Source organism: Crocuta crocuta, unplaced genomic scaffold, assembly GCF_008692635.1.
Source record: "Crocuta crocuta isolate KB4526 unplaced genomic scaffold, BGI_CrCroc_1.0 scaffold131, whole genome shotgun sequence".
NCBI classification, from domain to species: domain Eukaryota; kingdom Metazoa; phylum Chordata; class Mammalia; order Carnivora; family Hyaenidae; genus Crocuta; species Crocuta crocuta.
The window spans coordinates 13046031-13066188 of record NW_027528977.1 but is presented as its reverse complement, the minus strand read 5'-3'; the positions used below and the strand labels follow the sequence as shown (position 1 = coordinate 13066188).

The window sequence follows — 20158 nt, the reverse complement described above, 5'->3', positions numbered from 1 at the left end:
CCCGCTCCTGCAATCTGCAAGTAATAAATCTCGGGACTCTTTCTTCCTTTGCGTGGGTGTATTGAAACTGCCTTCCATTAAAACGACCCTGTAGGTTTCACTTCCCGAAAGCGGGAGCTCGGATGCTGAGCTACCTGGCAGCCCTGTGCGGGTGGCGAGTGCCGCCTGGTTCAGCAGGTCATGATCGGCATAGTCTCGATTTAATACACCAGCTGTGGCCCCTCAGCGCAGTCCTCACCACAGCGCTGGGAGGCGGATGCCTGCTATTCCCAGCTCAGTCAACGCTGCTGTTTGTAGGGACAGTAAAAGTGATGGACACTCCTGCCATGTCCATGACTGCGCCTGTTTTACATCTGGGGAAACTGAGGCTGGTAGAGGTAAAGCCCCCTCCCTGCATTATGAAGTCAGTCAGCCCGTAGGCGGGGGAGCCAGGATTTGAACACCGAGAGTCTGGATTTTCATCACGATGCCTTATGCCCGAGCTAGGCCCTCAGATTAGTGGGTAACACACACCCCTCATTCCAGGGGGCCTGCAGCTTTATCGCTCACAGCCCTGGGAAGTAGCCCGACCCCCGACCCCTCTTTTGTTCTGTCTCCCTTCTTCCTCTTCCCCCTCCCCTCCTTCCAGGTGTTCCCTCCTTTTCAAGACGTGTGTATAACGTACAGATAGCAAAGCGCATACATCCTCAGCCACCCATGTCAGCATTACTTCATCAAGACAGCACATCTCCACCACCTGGAAGGTTCCTTCGTGCCCCCTCCTAGTCAGTATCTCCTACCACGGCCACTATGACTGTTATTACCCTAGATTATGTTTGACCGTCTTCAAACTTCACAGAAAACGCCCCCAGTTTTCCAGTTCAGGAAACCAGGGCTCAGAGAGGTGAAGTAACTTGTCCCAGCATCTAAGTGGCAGGAGGTGAGCCTACATGTGTCTGTCACTGACCTCTGATGAGTCTTCTCATCACCCTTGCTCGTGACAGGACGAATCAGGCCCCTGAGTCCCCAGATAGCAGTAAATCCACAGAAGGCTTTTCTTCAGGTGGCGGGTTTCTGGCTGTCCGTTCACCTTTTGAAATCCACCCAGCCCCAGCCGGGTTAGCCTTGGCAGGTACCCATGGGTGGTGGGCTAGGGTGGGCTTGCAGTGATGGCTGGGGGTGGGAGGACGCCAGCAGCCCTGGAACATTCTGGACTCAGAAGGTGGTTCTTTTGGCCTCCTTGGGCAGGTGGTGCAGGTGACTGGACTTGGTTTCCCTTGCAGCCCGGGGCCCTCCAGGAATGTACCTGGGAGCAGCCAGTTCTGGCCTCACTTGTCCAGACTGGCCCATGCTCTGCAGGCCCGGGGGCTTCCCGTCCCTCGCCAGCACCTTGGCCCTTTTATTCCAAGTGGCACTGGGGAGCCTGGGCTCCCTGGGCTGGGAGAGGCCCGCTGGGGCCTCGAGGGTGAGCTCACCTCGATGCCACACCTGGGATTCACTTCTGTGCGCTGAGGTCACCTCCAGAGGATTGCCAGGGGGGTGACATCATCCCACAATGCCTCAGTGATGTGCAGAGGCCCTGCCTCTCAGGTGGGAAAGGCGAGCGGCTTCAAGGAAGAGTCTCGCTNGGGGGGGGGGGGGGGGGCAGGGGGGGGCAGCCCTCTCCCTCTCACACGGTGACCATTCCGTTAATCACCCAGCAGTGTCATTAGGCAACAGCCCTCTGGAGTTGCGAACCACGGCTGGGTTGGAAGCTGGGCGCTGAAGGCCAAGGATGCGCACGTTTGGCTGTGGAGGTGTCCGCCCTCCAGCATCGCCTCCTGGGGTCCTGCTTGCCTCTCTCCCGCTGGCTACTTTGTTCTTCTTGTTCTCTGATAGGGGCCAGCGCTGTGAGCCTGTCAAGTACAAGCCACCACCTCTGTTCCCCACACCCTGTGTATGGCCTCAGAGAGCCGCCCCCCTTCCTGTTTCCTCCCGCGATCCTAGATGTTGAGGGTGAGAGGGAGGGGAGATAGCATGAGCCCTAGAAAGCCTGGGGCTCAGGCCGAATGCAGACCTGGCTGGGATTTTAGCTCTGCCATTTCCTGCTGTGTGGCGTTGGAGACGGCACTCCGCCTCTCTGAGCCTCAGTTTCCTGGTTCTGAAATGGGGATCAGGACATTTCACAGGAGCGGATGGGAATAACACGAACACACATAGGCCCAGCTGGGATTTTCCTGACTTCATGGGCTGGAGGCCCAACAATCTGAAGGCCAAACCTCATCTTGTCTTCAGGGACATCCTTGTGACCCCCACAAGGAAACAAGCCCCAGGTGACTTTTTGAGCCAATTAATTATATATATATACATATATGCATATGTATGTATATATGTGTGTATATATATATATGTTTACTTATTTATTTTGAGAGAGAACATGTGTGAATGTGTAAATACAGGCATGTACACCAGTGGGGGAGGAGCAGAGAGAGAGAGAGAAGGAGGGAAAGAATCCTAGGCAGGCTCCACACTCAGCACAGAGCCTGATGTGGGGCTCGATCTCACAGCCGGAGCCCACTCTTTTCTTTTTGAACATTTTTTAAAAGTTTATCTATTTTGAGAGAAAGGGGCAGAGGGAAGGGGAGAGAATCCTAAGCCGGCTCTGCATCCCATACAGGGCTAGAACCCACGAACCATGAGATCATGACCTGAGCTGAAACCAAGAGTCGGAGGCTTATCCTATTGAGCCACCCAGGTGCCCCCGGACCCCGCTGTTTCTTAATTGAGCACTAGCTACACCACATTGAGTGCTAGGGGCATAAAGACAGGGTCTGAGTAAAAACAAAAGGCCCTTGCCCTGGCCCCACTCATTCTTTCCCAAAGATGTGGCCGTTTACAAGGCTTTCTTAGAGTCCAGTTGGTTCTTAGAGCTGCAAGCCTTTATTTTACAGCCTGTGGACAGGACCCCAGTTAACATGTTCAGTAGCCACAGCCCAGCCACTTCAGGCACTGCCCCCACAGCTGCCCACTCAGCTGAAGTGGGCTTCAGACACAGCCACCCAGGGTCCACTCAGCAGCTCCTCAGGGGTGTCTCCAAGCCACTTGGAACTCAGTACCTTTCCCTCCTCACTGCTCCTCTTCCAGGAGCTCCCAGTCCAGCCAGTGGTTCCAGAAAGAAACATGGTGGTCTGCCCGCGTGTCCCCCTCGAGCCCCCCACGGCCCAGATCTTACGTATCTGGCACATCAGATCTTACATCCCTTCCTCTCATACCCCCTCCCGCAACACACCCAACCCGGGCCATCTCTCACCTCCCGCGTGGTCTCCCCGGTGCACAGTGGCCCCTCAGGTCAGCCTTCCCTGCAGAGGAAGCCTGTTAAAGTGCAAGCCTGATCATGTGGCTGCACTTGGGATGAGTGTGAAGGCCTTCCCAGGGACCCCGAGCCTGCCTGACACAGCCCCTGTCCATTCTCCAGCTACTTCACTCAGCCCGCTTCCCTTCGCTCTACGCTGCGTCACGGTGACCTTCGCTTGGGTCCCCCAAACAGCCACTCCCAGGCCTCCGCACACTACGTCCCAAGGACCCTCCCCACATCTTTGCTGGGACAACCTCCTCACCCTTCAGGCCTCAACTCCCGTCTCCTCAGAGAAGTCCTTCTCGCCCATTCTCCCCAGAGGTCAGTTGTCCTGTTCGTCCCTTCCACAGCTTTCCAGCAAAGCAGGAATCAGTTGGTGGAAGGTACGTTTTGAGAAGGCAGTGGTGTCTCTAAGGTTGATGAAGACACGGGGCGCCTGGGGGCTCAGTCGCTGGAGCGCCCGACTTCAGCTCAGGTCATGATCTCACGGTTCGTGGGTTCGAGCCCCGCGTCGGGCTCTGTGCTGACAGCTAGCTCGGAGCNTTCGTCCCTTCCACAGCTTTCCAGCAAAGCAGGAATCAGTTGGTGGAAGGTACGTTTTGAGAAGGCAGTGGTGTCTCTAAGGTTGATGAAGACACGGGACGCCTGGGGGCTCAGTCACTGGAGCGCCCGACTTCAGCTCAGGTCATGATCACGGTTCGTGGGTTCGAGCCCCGCGTTGGGCTCTGTGCTGACAGCTAGCTCGGAGCCTGGAGCCTGTTTCAGATTCTCTGTCTCCCTCTCTGTCTGCCGCTCCCCCGCTCGCGCTATGCCTCTCTTTCTCTTAAAAATAAGTAAACATAAAAAAATCCAAGGTTGATGAAGACAGAGACCATGGCTGACTGGTCATCCGCTGCCTCTAGTGCTTGACAGGCAGTAGGCACTTGAAAAGTATTTGTTGGATAAATTCATGCTACTGACAGATCCTATGCGGTGCCCTTGACCCAGATAGCAAGCTGCATGGCTGTCCATGGGGCCCTGGGCCCCCAAACTGTGCCTCTCTTCACAAAGACCTGAAACCTGTGAATGTGTGACCTTACGCGGCCAGAGGAACTTTATGCATGTGATTACATTGAGTCTGTGGTGCCAGGGAGATGACCCTGGGTTACCTGTTGGGCGAGACAAAGTGACAAGAGTTGCTATAAGATGCTGTGTGGCTCTACCCGGTTTGGAGGTGGAGGAGGGGCTGCGAGTTTAGGCAGCCTCTGGAAAGATTCTCCCCTGGAGTCTCCAGAAGGAGCACAGCCCTGCAGACCCCTTTTATCCTTTGGACTTCCAGAAGTGCAGGATCATAAACATGACTCGTTTTAAGCCATCAGCTTTGTGGTAATTAGTGCTGCAGCCACAGGACACTCATAACCTAGTTCTGATTACATCCCGGACCTCCTGTTCGCCCCGGGGCTTTGTGAGAGCCGAGCATTGAGGATGAGCACCGGGGAACCCCCGCTTCCCAGCGGAGTGGGAGAGGGCGCAAGAGAGTAGGGACTAAGGTGCCATGTGCCTGGAGGTACCAGGCCCTGAGGCCCGGGTGAGACTCCCATTCTTCACTCTGGTGTTCAGGCCACCCCATGCGCGGTAGGTGGTGACACCCCGTTTAAAGACGGCTTCTGCCAAGTTCACATGGAAAACGGCAGGGCTAGGATTGGAATTTGAATCTGTCTATCTCCAGAAGCCATATCCATATCACCACCCCGGCTCCCCTGTGCCTGAGATGACATAGACTTCCCCTAGATGGTTATCTGAGCAGTGGTCATCAAGGGCAATGGCCCCTGGCTGTCCCCTGCATCTGTGGTGGGTGCCCCATCTCACGAAGGCTTCTGTACTTGTCTCCCTTAGCGTGAATGAGCTCTACGTTGATGACCCAGACAAGGACAGCGGGGGCAAAATTGACGTCAGCCTGAACATCAGTTTACCCAATTTGCATTGTGAATGTGAGTATTCCCAACAGCCCCCTGCTCCGGCAAGACCCCTCTGATAGGCAGAGCTGAATACCGAGTACTCGAAATTGCTAACAGGGGTCACCTCTGGAGAGTAGCCGCATCAGTGTGTCGGGGGCTGCCTCTGGGGTCAGGTTCCTGAGAAGCAGAGCCCGAGAGTTTCCGCAAGGGATTTATTGAGAAAAGACTCTTGGGACTCGCATCTCCCCCTTCCCGCACCCACCACCTCCCCAGGGCAAGGGGGTTGGGGGGTGAGAGGACAGCAGAGGCCTGTGTTCAGGGGAAGCCTGATGTCAGGGGGGGCTGTGGCATGTGACCCACAGCACGGTGTGTGCTGCCCCATAACAAGGGGGCCGGGCTGTTATTACCCACATCCTTGGCTAGAGGCTGTAGGGTGGCGTGGGGTGGGGGCAGCGGTCATATAACGTCTCAAGCATCTCAAGGCGAGGCGAGATCTTGGACCTCTTTTTGCTTGCAAAACTGTGTGAACCTGGGCTGAGGTGTGACTTCTCGGAGCTTGTTTTCTCGTCTGTGAAAATGGGTTTCTAGTGCTATCTGTTGCCTGAGGTTTCTGGGAGGCTCTGATGAGCTGGTTCCCAAACTTCTTACTGAGCGGACTGGGTGTCCCTTCCTGGCCTGGGGTTCCTAGTGTCCCTTTGCCCCAGGCTGGCACGTCACTCTATGCGGGCCCTTCTCCCACCCCCGCCCTTCCTCCTGAAGGACAGAACCCTGGGTGTGTCCGCGGGCAGAGAGAGAGATTCGATTCTGTTATTGCTTTTGGTGAGAATTACATCACAGTGTTGAATCCACGGTGGGCCCCCGGCCAAGGAACCTGTTGAAATAGGTCGGTTTTATTTTTATTTTTTTCTTTCTCTCTTAGAAAAATAATTCATCCGGCAGCTTCTCAGTCAGCAGTAGGTCGTGTCTCTGGAACAAGGAAATTCTTAGTCAGGCCAGAGGACTGGGAGCCGTGGGGCAGGGGAGGGAAGGGATGTGGTTGCGGGCTCTGTGCCTGCTGCAGGCAGGGGCCCGGGAGGGGCCAGGCAGCCTCACACTTGGGGCTGCACTAGCCCACGGGGTCCCTGCCGCTCTGGGGCCGTAACCTGAACCCGGGCCCCTCCCCCTCAAGCCCCGCACCCTGGCTGTTCTTTAAGTGAACAGATTTTTATTATAGAAAAAAAAAATGCATGCTCATCATCATACCTTTGGAAAACTCGGAGCAGCAGAGAGAAGAAATCGCCCCTAATTCCACCCCCAGCGACAGCATCAGTCGACATTTGACGCCATTCCATCCCGTTGGCCTTTCTTTCTGCGCATTTCTAAACACAGCCGCGATCACGCTGCTTGTGGGATCTCATATCCTGCTTTAAAAAGTAGTATTTTATTGCTAACTAATACAGGAATGTATTTTTCTGCTTAAAATAAAAAGTCACTTTCAAAATACAGACACCTATGAAGAAAAACGTTGAAGGGTATGTTCCCTAGTATGCCGTCCACCCCAAAGGAAGCCCCCCACTCGCAGCTGGAACCCCTTCCCCACCCCTGTGCGTGTTTGCCTGCCTGTATGTCTCCCTGTCTATAAACACACATGTTTAGGTGGGGGCGGGGGGAGTTGTTTTTTTCTTTTTTCTTTTCACATAATTGAGACCCAACTACATGGTACCTTTCTGGGGGTTCTTGTTTTTTAGTCTTGGAGCTATTCTTATCTTACTCAGAATATTAGTAAGATGATCGCCCCAGCTGCCGTTTATTCTGCTCCTACTCGGAGCCAGGCTGTGTCCTGAATCCTCGGGCTGTGTTAGTGCATTAAGATGAGAGATACTCTAGCGGGGAGGGGCCAAAGGGCGTGGCCTCTGGATCGGAGCTCTGCGGGTTCTAATCCACGCTCCATTGTGTCTAGCTGTGCGATCCCAAGCAAGTTACTGAACCTCTCTGTGCCTTAGTGTCCCCCAGAATAGAATGGGTCTGATAATATTATCTTCCCCACAGGGGTGCTCAAATGGCGCGTTCCTATGTAAAAAGAGCTTGGAAGAGTGTCTAGCACATAGGAAGTACCATTTTAATTTTTTAAATCCTCACAAGCCTGGGATAGAGGAGGAGACCGAGGCACAGGGAGGCTGGGGAATTTGCTCCAGGTGCCACGGCTGGTAAGGGGCAGAGCCAGAACCACCGACAGCGGCAGCCCCAGGGCCCAAGCTCTTAGTCACTGTCCGGCTCGGAGCTGCCTCTCTTCCCACATGGACTCAACTCAGTTCTTGTACCTGCTGCACCGCATTCGAGAAGGGACTGTTCCATTGACTGGCCCCCTGTTGACAGGCAGCCGGCTTGGCCTCCACTTGTCACAACTGCAAATAAAGTTGCCCAGAGCAGCTTCGCACACACGTCTGCACATGTGTGTGTCCAGACAACAGGCTTCCATGGGCGGAGCTGCTGAGGCAAACAGGGGCCTGTTTGCATTGCTCTTAAATCACGTTACGATATCAGCATTTCCCACGCACTCCAGACCCGTGAGCATCGTTTTTAAAGACTACGTCACATTCCCTTCTGTGGATGGGCCCTCCCTCACTCCCCCACCTGCACTGAGGAATACGGCTGTTCCCATTTTTCCCTTTTAGGGTTGGCCCACATAAAACTGCTTCGAGCAGTTCTTTCTCTGTCGTAACCTCTGCTTTGAGCAGTTCTCTGTCATAACCTCCTTTCCAGTGCATCTTTCAGGGAAATGTCTGTGTTTTCGTAGTTTACAGAGCCATGTCGCCTAAACCATCTCAAAGAATGCAAGTGGCATGGGCCTGCCCATTTTACAGATTGGGAAGCTGAGTCACAGGTGGAGAGTCACACTGGAGTCAAAGACCAGGACTCCAAGCCCCAAGTTTCCCATTCAGTGTACTGAGGAACCCAGAAAAGTACCCACGCTCCAGGAGGGCAGGGCCTGCAAGAATAGGCGTTGGGTAAAAGAAGGTGTGAATGAATGAATGAGGAGTGAACGAATGCCTGCCTGAAACTGTTCACCCAACAAACCCAGAGACCGAGACCTATTAGGGACCGACATTCATTAAACACTTGCTGTTTACTATACATCAGCCCCTGTTCTAAGCATTTTCTACACATATTATTTGATCCTCATAACTCTCCAAGGAAGGTCTGATTATCACCCCGCATTTTCCAGAGAAAGACAGAGGCATCAAGAGCTCGTGTGCCTCGGCCAGGGCTGTACAGCTGACAGAAGGTGGGGCCGGGATTCAGACTAGCCTTTTCACCACGACCCTCTGCCACCTCCCTGCAGTCTTGAGTTTAGCACAGTCATCACCCCTGCACCCCACAGTCCTCCGTCCCTGGCTCCAGGCAGTGGCGGGGACCTTGTGGACTTGCTCCCTTTGAGTCCGGCCCTGCTGGCCACCTTCCTCTCTGTGGCTCTGGGCCCTAGACTGTGAGCGCCTGGAAGGCCCGGGGCCCACCTGTCCCAGGGGTGGATTAGAGGAGGGGGTCCCGGGAGGAAGGGCTGGACCCCATCCCCGTTTCTCTGGGTGTTTGTGACTCTCTCCTCCCCTTGACCCCTGCAGTGGTCGGACTTGACATACAGGATGAGATGGGCAGGCATGAGGTGGGGCACATTGACAACTCAATGAAGATCCCGCTGAACAACGGGGCCGGCTGCCGCTTCGAGGGGCAGTTCAGCATCAACAAGGTACGGAGACCCTTGTCCCCACCCCCCGCCCCTCGGTCCCCTTCCTCCCAGAAACCGGGTGTTCAGAGCGGTGCGCCTACTCAGCCATCCCCCAGCCAGGGCCTGACAAGCATCAGGGTGGCTGGCAGAGATTCTGGGTGGGGGTTCCAGGCTCCCAGAGGCTCCAAACCCCGCCAGCTGGCTCAGGAAGGGGCTGCTTGCTCTTCGCAACAGGGAAGGGAGTGGCCATTGAGAAAAGCAGGGGATTTGCAGCCCTGAGCCCTGAGCGTGTGTCCCGGCTCTACCCCCTCTTGGCCAAGCAGCGCCCTCTGAGTCACTCCACCCACCATAGGCTGTTTTTACATCTTTAGGGTGAGGATGTGATGATGGCCATAATAGAAGGGTACCACCCAGTTCGCAAAGTTTGGATGAGGATTAAATGAGCTATTACACATTCATTAGGAAAACGCTTATTGGACACCGTCTGTGTTCCAGGGAACACAGGGAGGGCCGTCAGCTGTGGGGCCACACGGAGTAGGTGGAATGGAACGGGCGAGGTGGGATAGGTGGGCGGTGCTCCCCGCTGGCAGAGCTCCTGTGCTAGCAGCGGGTGTAGACAGTGTACAACCTGAAAAGCATGTGGGTGGGTAGTGATGCGTGAGGAATGAAGCGAGGAGCAGGGAGAGTAGGTGCACTTGAAAGTAGCCGGTAGGCCCCAAGGGACCATTCAGGTGTTGCCATTGTTTTCTGGCTAGAACCAGGAACTTCAGATCCTGAGTCAAGGAGGGGAGCGCAGTGTGTTTAGGGGTGCTAGGGGACCCTGGTGGAGCCGGCAACCTTGACTCTACACATGCTGCACCTTTTACAGCTCTTCTGTGCGTTATCACAGTGGAGCCTCGCAAGAACTCTGCGAGGGGGCACCGTTTTACAGATGAGGAAGCGGACGCCCAGAGAGGTTAAGTGTCTTGCCCAAGATCACACAGCTAACTCCCGGTCCCGGTCCCAGCCAGACCGAGCCACTGGCCATTCTGCTTGCCCTCTTGTAGCCTTTGCTCAGAACACCCTTCCTCTGGTCCCTGACATCTGAATCAGACCTTACAAACTTGCCAGCCACACCCAGCCCAAAGACAAGTTACGTTTGTCCTGTGTAACCTTCAGACACGTCAGAGCCAATATCTAAAGACTGGGAGTCCAGATTTCCAGCTTTTCAAAGTCAGAGGCTCTAGGGGCGCCTGGGTGGCTTAGTCGGTTAAGCGTCCGACTTTCGCTTAGGTCATGATCTCGCGGTTCGTGGGTTCGAGCCCCGCGTCGGGCTCTGTGCTGACTGCCAGCTCAGAGCCTGGAGCCTGTTTCAGTCTGTGACTCCCTCTCTCTCTGACCCTCCCCTGCTCACGCTGTCTCTCTCTCTCTCCTAGAAATAAATAAAACATTAAAAAAACAAAAAAAAAAACAAAACAAAGTCAGAGGCTCTAGCCACTCTGGGGCCACATCCCATTGTCAACGGCCATCTGGAGCTGCCCCTTTAGACGGGGCGTGCACCCTCCCTTCCCATAGGTCCTGCTGGGTGGCTGCAAGGCTGGGCTGGGATACCAGTGTGACTGGGCCTGTCTCTCCCCACATAGTCTCACGTCCCCTCCATGGCTTGAGATTCCCTCTCTCCCTCTCTCCCTCCCTCTCTCTTTGCCCCTCCTCTGCTCACACGCACACGTATGTGCTCTCTCAAAAAAATTGAAAAGTTAAAAAAAAATAACTATACCATACCAATATGGTAGCCATTGGCCACGTGACGCTATTTAAATTTAAATTCATTAAAACTAAACAAAATGAAGTATTCATTCCCTCGGTCTCACTAGTCACACTTCAAGTACTTACTAGCCACGCGAGACTAGTGACTGCCATATTAGTGCCACATAACCTTTCCATCACCAGAGAAAGTTCTCTTGGACTGCAACACTTTAGAAAGCTCATGGTGATAGCCGTGGGGGGAGCACACTGGAGGGGCCAAGGGCAGAGGTCAAGGTCACTGGTTGTGCAGTGGAGTTGGAGAGAAGAGGCCGGATTAGGGATGTGGAGTCGACCAGACTTACCGACGGGTAGGATATGGGTGGCGAGAGCAAGAGTGGACTCAAGGAAAGCTCTTCGGCTTTTGTGTGGACGAGCAGGAGGTCTCAGTTTCTAGATGCGGGAGCACGGGCGAGCATGGGTTCTAGGCGCAGTAGGGCTGGGGAACTGTAGTTCATTTCTGGGCGTGTTTCATTTGGGAGTTCCCCCCCCAGGGATATTACACTGGAGGCGTGTTTCTGGGGTTCAGGAGGGTGTTCTGAGCCGGAATGTAAACGCAAGGTCATCAGTGAGTAGATGATGTTGACAGCCCTAGGTCTCCATCAGCGCTACTGAGAGTAGGCCCCCAGCAGCCGCAGCAGCACCAGCTCAGCACTTACTAGGCATGCAGATTCTTGGGCCCCGCCTCAGACCCACTTAATCTATGCTATGACGAGCCTTCCAGGGGATTCTGATGCCTCTAATGTTTGCGGATTATTGGCCTAAGCAAACCTACCCAGGGAGAAGGGGTAGGAATTTTTCCAAACCTGGAGTTCACAGACACCCCAGGGGTTATAGATTGAATTTAAGGGGTCTATGAACTTGGATGGCGGGGGGAAATGGCACGTTGACTTTTATGAAGCTCGAACTCAAATTTAGCATTTTCTCCTATGATGCCTGTGGGCCACAAACCATAATAGCATTAGCAGCACCCGTGACCTGTTGCCAATAAAATTGCCGATATTTATATCATATTAAAATAGTTGCTGATAATTTTGAGAGACTATTGACATTCATCACTGTTCTGAAATTACAGTAATTAGTTGACCTGTGATCGGATCTTATTATTTGCTGTGGTAGTAAGGAAGCCTATTTAAGTATGCTTTTTTTCATATTTTAATCACTGTTTAAATAGCATTTATTTCCTCCATAATCCTACATGTTGGATACATTCAACACATTTTAAGCATTTAAAACATATGTATCACCAGACCGGCAAAGGGATCCGTGGCACTGAAGTGTAAGAACCCAAAGTCCTGATGCAAATGTGGTCCGAGGCCCGATTGCTGGTCCGCTCTAGCGTTGAGGAGTGGGAGATGAGGGGGTGACGAAAGGTNCGGCAGCTCAGAGCCTGGAGCCTGCTTCAGATTCTGTGTCTCCTTCTCTCTGCCCTTTGCCTGCTCACATTCTGTCTCTCTGTCTCTCTCAAAAATGAATAAACATTTTTAAAATATTTAAAAAATACAAAGCACTTAACACTGCGGGGATGAGGACAGGCCTCGGTGCCCTTTCCCTGGCCTGCTTTATCTGCATCAGTGGGAGTACCTGTGATTTCACCAGCCGGCCCACCGTCACCTGGGCGCAGGTGTGCATGGAGGATGCTCAAGAAATTGGTCTCTGGCTGGCGAGGGCCAGGATGCTAGGAAAGTGTGAAGCTGGCCTTCGCCTTATGGCTACCACCTCTTGGGTTCTTTCCTGGCCCTTTCCCCTATTAACCTATTTTCTCCTTCCAGCAGCTCTGAGGAAACTGAGGCAAAAGAGATTAAGTAGGTTTTGAACCCAGGCAGCTGGGAGAGAGAGAGAGAGCCCCTGCTCTCCCCCTGCACCCCCTGTTGCTGCTTCTCGCCAGCGTCTTGGTCACACAAGCTACGACCACTTGTATGCATGCTCTCCAGGTCACAGCCCTGGCCACCCTTTGCCCTTGTACACTCACAGGGAGGGAGGCTCCCGCTCTGCCTGTGTTCAGCGTTCCCGCCTCCTAGGAGCTCTCGGTCAGGGGCGCTCAGACCAGAAGGCAGCAGCGACAGTGTGCCCTGGTGATGGGTGAGGTTGGCAGCTGGCCCCCACCCCTTTATCTCCCAGCATCAGGCTTACACTTGCCCCGTGGCTTCCTTATCTGTCCATCAGGAAGGCAGCCAGCAGTCAGATGTCCAAGTTGGCGCGTTCCAAGCCGCCCTGGCAGCCCCCAGCGGCCCAGACTCCTCGCTTAATCACCCGGCCCCCAGGAGGAGGGCGGGATGAGCCTGGGTTTCGGGCCTGGCTCCATCTATATGCTTCTAAAATCTATCAGAGACACTGACGTAGGTTCCTAAGTCACAGGTCCTAAAAGCGTCGTCTTTTCTTTCTTCAGCCCAGCGTGTGCTGGCATGAGTCAGCCACCTGTGATGGGCTCCTCACGGAGGGGGAGCGGGCCACTGAGTCACAGCCTCGCGGGGAGGCAGCCTCCTTGACTCACTTCACTCTGGGAGCGTGAGGCCCAGGCTCCGAACCCCATTTGGAACCCTGCCCACCAGAGGCCCCGTGTCCCTCGCTTCATGGAAAGGTGCCAAAGGACACGTGCCAGACACTCTTGGTGTCTTCCAGAGATGACAGAGAGCGGGACCTTTAGTCCTCACCTGATTGTGTGCCTTTATTTAAAAAAATTTTTTTAACTTTTTTTTTTATTTTTGAGAGAGAGACACACAGAGTACGAGTAAGGGAGGGGCAGAGAGAGAGGGAGACACAGAATCCAAAGCGGCGTCCAGGCTCTGAGCTGTCCCCACAGAGCCCGATGTAGGGGTCAAACTCGTGAACCCTGAGATCATGACCTGAGCCCAGGTCAGGCACTTAACCGACTGAGCTGCCCTGGCGCCCCAATCATGTGCCTTTTTTATAATGTAAATGTATATGTTATTATTTATATCAGTAAAAATCAAGGTTAAAAATATTTATGAGGCACAGTGGGCCTTTCCCCATGCCCTGCCTGTGTACGTGTGGTTGTATCTTCTAGGAGTTCTTCTATCTTGGCTCTGAGGACGAACACGTTCATGCCAGGAACCCAGCCCAATAAGAGCCACCACTGGCTTTGCACCCCGCACCTTGTTTAATCCAGCCACTAACCATTTGCGGTTCACATCTCCATCTTGCTGATGGGGAAACTGAGGCACACAGAGAGGTTACTGGCCTTGCCCAAGGCACCCCAGCTGGGAAGTGGGGCTGGACTGGAGTGTGGAGCTCAGCTGCTATTCTGCCATGGGTAATTGGGCCCCTGAGCCGTGGCCAGGCCGTACCCTGTCAGCCTGGTAGCTTCCAGGAGAGTCCAAAGCCCAGGCCCGAGTGAGGACAGGAACAGTGCTCTGAGCAGCCCTCAGCTTTGTGCTTCCCAAATAAGTAGACTTTGGTGGACTGTTGCCCAGCCGGAAGCTGTCAGCCATAGTCCTTCCTCTAATGCAGCTCACCAAACCTTCATTGAACTGGAATAAAATAAACTGCATTTTTCAGCATGCCATTTGGGCCTTTACTGAACAGTCCCATCTCCCTCTTCTGCCTCTTTATTTTCTGCTGCTACCACCCCCTGCGGGCTGTTCTAGTTCCTTACGCATGCCCACCGACCAGGCACTTTCTGACCTCCCTGCTCGCTCATGCTGATCCATTCACTCTGATGCCTTTCCGCCTCTTCCCCAGTAATGCAGACTCCTTTTCAAAGCCTTAGCTTCTTCTGCTGGGAAGCCCTCTCTGAACACTCCCCACTGAGCTGGGGGCCATCCCCACGGCCTCCACGGTCTGTACATCTCTCTGGTTCGGTGTAGGTCACGCAGTCTCATTTTCTGTTCCAGGCTTGTCCAGGGTCAGATCCTTGTCTGGGCTGACTTCCCCAAACCGCATCCCAAAGGATGACTGTGCGTGGCCATCAACCCGGGGCTGCTGAGGCACATGGTGGGAGGGAGTGTCATGTCCTGCTTCGGGGTGCGTAGTCCGGAGGCCAGCATCCATCAGTTCACACCACAGCTCCGGACAGGTTTCTTAGCAAGTGTCTTCACTGTTCCAAGCCTTAGTTTTCTATTCTGTAAAATAGGAATTATCAGATGTCAGAACCACAAATGCTATTTTAAGAGTTTACTTATTTTGGGGGTGCCTGGGTTGCTCAGTCGGTTAAGCGTCCAACTTGGGCTCAGGTCATGATCTCACGGTTCGTGGGTTCGAGCCCCGCGTCAGGCTCTGTGCTGACAGCCAGCTCAGAGCCTGGAGCCAGTTTCAGATTCTGTGTCTCCCTCTCTCTCTGACCCTCCCCTGCTCACGCTGTCTCTCTCTCTCTCTCAGAAATAAGTAAAACATATAAAAATTAAAAAAAGAATTTACTTTTTTATTTAAAAAAATTTTTAACGTTTATTAATTTTGAGAGAGAACGCATGCGCGAGAGAGCAAGCACATACATGAGCTCCAGTGGGGAAGGGGCAGAGAGGAGGAGAGACAGGATCCCAAGCAAGCTCTGCACCATCAGCCCAGAGCCCGATGGCGGGGCTCGAACTCACGAACCATGAGCTCCTGACCTGAGATCAAAGCCAGACACTTAACTGTGTCACCAGATGCCCCACAAATGCTATTTTAAGAATTAATGTCATTCTTCTGTTTGTTCGTTCATCCAGTACATAATGTAGTAGGCATCTCCCAGGGTCTGGGGAATGCAGAGGAAATCAGACACAAGTCCCTACCAGCGTGGAGCGTATGTTCCCCGGGGAGGAAGCAGAATAGAACGAGATGAAAGGGGCAAGTGCTGCTGAGTGCTTTAGCAGACCAGAGGTGGTGGGGAACCGGGGGTCAGGACGCTCCCTGAGCAGAAGACTGCAGGAAACCAGGGAGGGGAGAGCCATGTCAAAAAGGTTCCAGAAAGGGGTCACAGGATTGAAGGACCGAGGTAGGATCCCGGCACCGTTCCTGGCCAGAAGACCGGAGGGAGGACACAGAGGCAGTTGTGAGCAGAGGAGAGAGACCGTCACATGTAGGGTTCAAAAGGACCCCTCTGCCATTGTTGGGGAAGGGCCTGGGGTGCCAGGGGTGGACGCTGGGAGCCCAGTGGGGAAGCTGCCCCAGGGGAGCACGGGAGGCTTGAGAAGGTCAGGTGCAGCTGCCGGCCTTTGCTGGTGAGCAGGAGGTCAGGTGTGGGAGGAAGACAGAGGGCCAGGATGACGCCACGGGTTTGGCCTGGGGAGCCTGGTGGAGGAGGGGCCTTTCAGCGCAACAGAGATGCCCCAGCAGAATGCACGGAGGTCCTTGTCACAGGACAGCCACACCTCTCCTGGGCTGTGCTGTGCCAGGGCCTCAGGGCCCAGGGAGGAAAGGAGGCCACCACAGTCCTGTCTTCAAGGATGCCCCGGACTAGGGTGATGGTAGTGGTGTTGATTTGGACTTTGAGGGGGTTCAGTTGGTCCATGGGCCAAGGTCGTGCCCCCAACCAGCCATGGGGCTGGCGGCCAGCAAGTTGGTGGGTGACTGCCATTTCGAACCGTGGCCCGTGCCAGGGGTCCCGCTGGAGGCTTCACACGTATCCCCTCATTCCATAATCCCAGCAGCCCCCTCGGGTAGCTTCTGCTACTGCGCCCATTCTATGGATGAGGAACCTGAGGCTCAGAGAAGGGCCGTAGCTCCTTCAGAGTCCCATGGCGTGGACCAGGCTGGGAACCAAATCCAGATCTGTCTGACAGCAGGGTGAAGACCCGCCCCCCACCCTCTGCGGCAGCCAGCGACATTCCTGAAATGTGTATCTCCCCTCCAGGTCCCAGGCAACTTCCACGTGTCTACACACAGTGCCACAGCCCAGCCTCAGAACCCGGACATGACCCATGTCATCCACAAGCTCTCCTTTGGGGACACGCTGCAGGTGAGCAGGGCACACGCAAGGTTACATGACTGGGGTGGGCGTACAGCGAGGGGGCCATGTCACATGGAGGCTTCGGCCCTCTCTGGGCAGAGAGAGGACGCTGGGGGGGTCAGCCCCCGAGCCTCTGCTCTGTCAGACGGCTCCTCCATATTAGTCCTTCTGGACCTGCGACTGCAGTTTTATTGACGGTGCACTGGACTGAGAACCTCGGGTTGAGGCCTGGAGTCTGGGGACAGGACTTGGTTTTCATGAGCAAGTACTAAGTGCTAGTGCTTTCTCCATGCTGGCGCAGCCTTCCGAGGCACAAGGGGGCACCACGTGTTACGGCTGTGGAGCTGGGCCCGGAGGAGCCACCTGTCCAGGGTCTGCCGGCCGATTTGGTGCCAGGGTCCAGCCTGCTGCCTCTATGGGCCTTTTTGTCTTCCAGCCCAGTGCCCACGCCCACCCAGCAGGGGGAACACAGGAGATGAAGCCTTCTCACGGTCCTTGTTGTGATGCTGAGGGCCGCCTTCAGCTGGCCGGGCCCAGCAGCTCTGCACTCATGGCCGCCGTGCGAGGGGACTGAGCCCCTGCACCCCTCTCCCCCACCCCGCTCTCCACCAGCTGCAGGCAGGGAGCTTGGATGTTCTCTCTTTTCTCTACGGCTCACCGTGGGCCTGAAGGTGGATTCTGGAACTGAGGCTCAGAGCGGGGACGTACTTGCTGCAGCCACAGTGCTGGGTCCTGCCCCTGGGCCTTGCTTGATGAGAATCCTGGATCCTGGTTGGGGGTGCTGGAGGATGGGGTCCCTCCAGGGATGGTGGCATGCGCAGGAGGCCCACACAGGTCCCCAAGCCCAGCGCACCCACCACTGTGCCACTTAATATGCACACACTCATCACACACACTTGTCAGACACACAGGTGTGCCCTGACATGCCTGTGCTCGTACAAATACCCTAAGATCCATCCCTAACCACACATACCAAACGATCACATGCTCAGACCCTTGCACAAACAGCACACACACACATACCACCCAGGGAGGCACAGACTCACCCACTCACCCACGTTGGAACATCTCACATACACACACGTGCCCGCACTGCCCCCCTCACGTGGACCTGCCAGGCGCCCTTCTTTATAAGCTTGGCCTTCTCTCATGCTTAGCAGCCCAAGAGGTGGGTACTTTATTGCCTCCATTTTACAGGTGAGGAAATTGAGGCACAGGGAGGGAGCCCGAGTTTGAATCAATCGTCTGCTGGTACTGTGTCCCCATGCACCCTCCTGAGGGCACACCGCCCCTCAAGCACACACACGTGCTCACACCTCCCCTCTCCACTGCACATGGCTCATGCTTCTTTCCCTGTGGGCACCTTGTGCCCAGCCCGAGTGGCCCAGTCATCACCTCCCCGGTCCCTTTGGAAGCCACAGAGATTTTTCCTCTTGGAGACAGGGCTTAGGAACAGAGAAGTCCCGGCCTCCCTGAGTGCCAGGAGCCAGACTCCCTAACTACACGCTCAGCCTGCCCCAGGACTGCAGACTCACTTCACACCTGGTTCACCACCCATGTCGTCCCATCTCTGCATTCATGGGGTTGCCATGTGGGCATTCCCCAGCCTGCCCTTCTGGATACAAACCCTGGCTCCACTACTGACTAGTTGTGTGACCTTGGATAAATTATTTATTCCTGCTGAGCCTCAGTCATCTCATCTGTAAAATGGGATTAGTAATAGTACCCCCTGATAGGATTGTGGTGAAGATAAAACGAATTAAGGCACCTAAAGAGCTTAGAGCAGGGCAGGCACACAGTAAGTGGTCGGTGAAATGAGATGTTACCACTGTTGCTGCCCTTTGTACCCTCACTCTGCACCCGGCCCTGCAAGACGAAGCATGCTGCCAGCCCCGGGGCGCCCGGGGGGCTCAGTCGGTTAAGCGCCCGACTTCGGCTCAGGTCATGATCTCGCGGCTTGCAAGCTCAAGCCCCACGTCGGGCTCTGTGCTGACAGCTTGGAGCCTGGAGCTTGCACGATTCTCTGTCTCCCTCTCTCTCTGCCCCTCCCCTGCTCACACTCTGTCTCTCTCTCTGTCTCTCAAAAATAAAGAAACATTAAAAAGTTTTTTTAAAAAATGCTGCCAGCCCCTGCAGGGGTTCACACAGCCATGAAGGAGACAGTAGGACCCCAGTGGGACGGTAGCTAAGAAGCCGCAAGCCCGTGTTCGGCAGTGGCCCTCCATATACTCGGCGCTGGGCAGTGTCCTAGCTGCCTTGGACCGGCTCACCGGGCCGCACCACCACCCTGGGAGGGGTCGCCGTGAGCCCTGGTGGCCACATGGAAATGGAGACGGGCCACTCAGCTCTGTGCCGGCAGGAGTCACCCCAGTGTCTGTGGCACATCACACTCCTTCCTGCAGGGGCTTTGACACCCGCAGCCTGCCCTTTCCACCTCAGCATTACAGGTGACGTCTTGCTTAATTCTCACAAAAACTCCTCTCAAGGAGGCTGGGTGGCATTTATCTTTCCTGGTGGGGACACTGGGTCGGAGGGGCTCAGTGGCTTGCCCAGGGTCACCCAGCTGATAGGAAACCAGGTGTCTGGCCCCAGGCCTCCTACCGCTGCACCTCCTCTAGCCATGGATTCCTCAGACCCTCTTGAAATTCCGGCTCGGTGCCCGGCTCTGGGGTTACACGATGGGTAAACGATACAGGGCTCGTGCTCCCAAAAGAAGAAGCAATCCAGTAATCAACCGTGACGATACAGGGCAAGGAGGGCTATGGACGAGAGGCGTAGGATTCTGGGCAGTGGTGTGGGAGCAGGCCCGGGGCACCCCCCAGCCTGGGAGGTCAGGGCGGTGAGCTCTCCGGTGACGTGTAAGTCAAGCCCTGACGGGGAGGGTTTGGCCAAGCTCGCAGGGAAGCCTCATGGGCACGGGCGTCTTCCCCCCTCCCGCTCTGTGACTGGGACACACCCAGCTGGTCACTTCCACATAAAAGAGCCTCCAGGTGATTTTAGAAGAAGTGAGTTTCTAAAGTGAGTTTAGAAGAACACCATGGGCAGCATGGTGTTCTGTGATGAGGCCTGGAAGCCAGCGCTCCTCAGGCGGCAGAGAGCTTGTGGACGTGCCCCGGAATGGGAGCGGAGGGCCGACTTTTTCTAGATTCAGGGAGGATGGGGTGTCAGAGCGCCCACCTGCCGTGGAGGATGGCCGTGAGGCCAGGGGAGGAGACGGAAGGGCTGCAGCCAGGGCCAGGGGAGACAGCGGACGGAGGCAGGGTAGCGGGGAGAAGAGGAGGGGACAGGCGGGTGGGAGAGATAACAGTTGGCCATTGACAGGACAGTAGCAGCCTTCCGCTTGCTCATGGTTATGGTCGAAATAGGATTTTCTTTAAGCGAAAGAAACCAGCTGGGGCTCCATCCAGCCATCCGTTATCCAGCATCCGTGCCGCAAGTATTTCCGGAGCACCTATTCGGCACCTGATGTGCCCTGTCCATATTGCGGAGGACAGGCATGGTCCCTGCCCTTGGGGAGCCTGCCGCCGGGAGGGGAA

The 20158-nt window shown here is 55.0% G+C and overlaps 1 protein-coding gene across 3 annotated transcripts in view; it reads left to right on the top strand.

The window, feature by feature from the left end:
* Window positions 1-20158, top strand: part of ERGIC1 (endoplasmic reticulum-golgi intermediate compartment 1) — a 101280-nt gene that overhangs the window by 59358 nt on the left and 21764 nt on the right. For all 3 annotated transcript variants that reach the window (XM_077757312.1, XM_077757311.1, XM_077757310.1), the window contains 3 exons: window positions 5189-5283; window positions 8850-8974; window positions 16527-16631. In XM_077757312.1, coding sequence (XP_077613438.1) covers window positions 5189-5283; window positions 8850-8974; window positions 16527-16631 — 325 coding nt within the window. The remainder of the gene's footprint in view (window positions 1-5188; window positions 5284-8849; window positions 8975-16526; window positions 16632-20158) is intronic.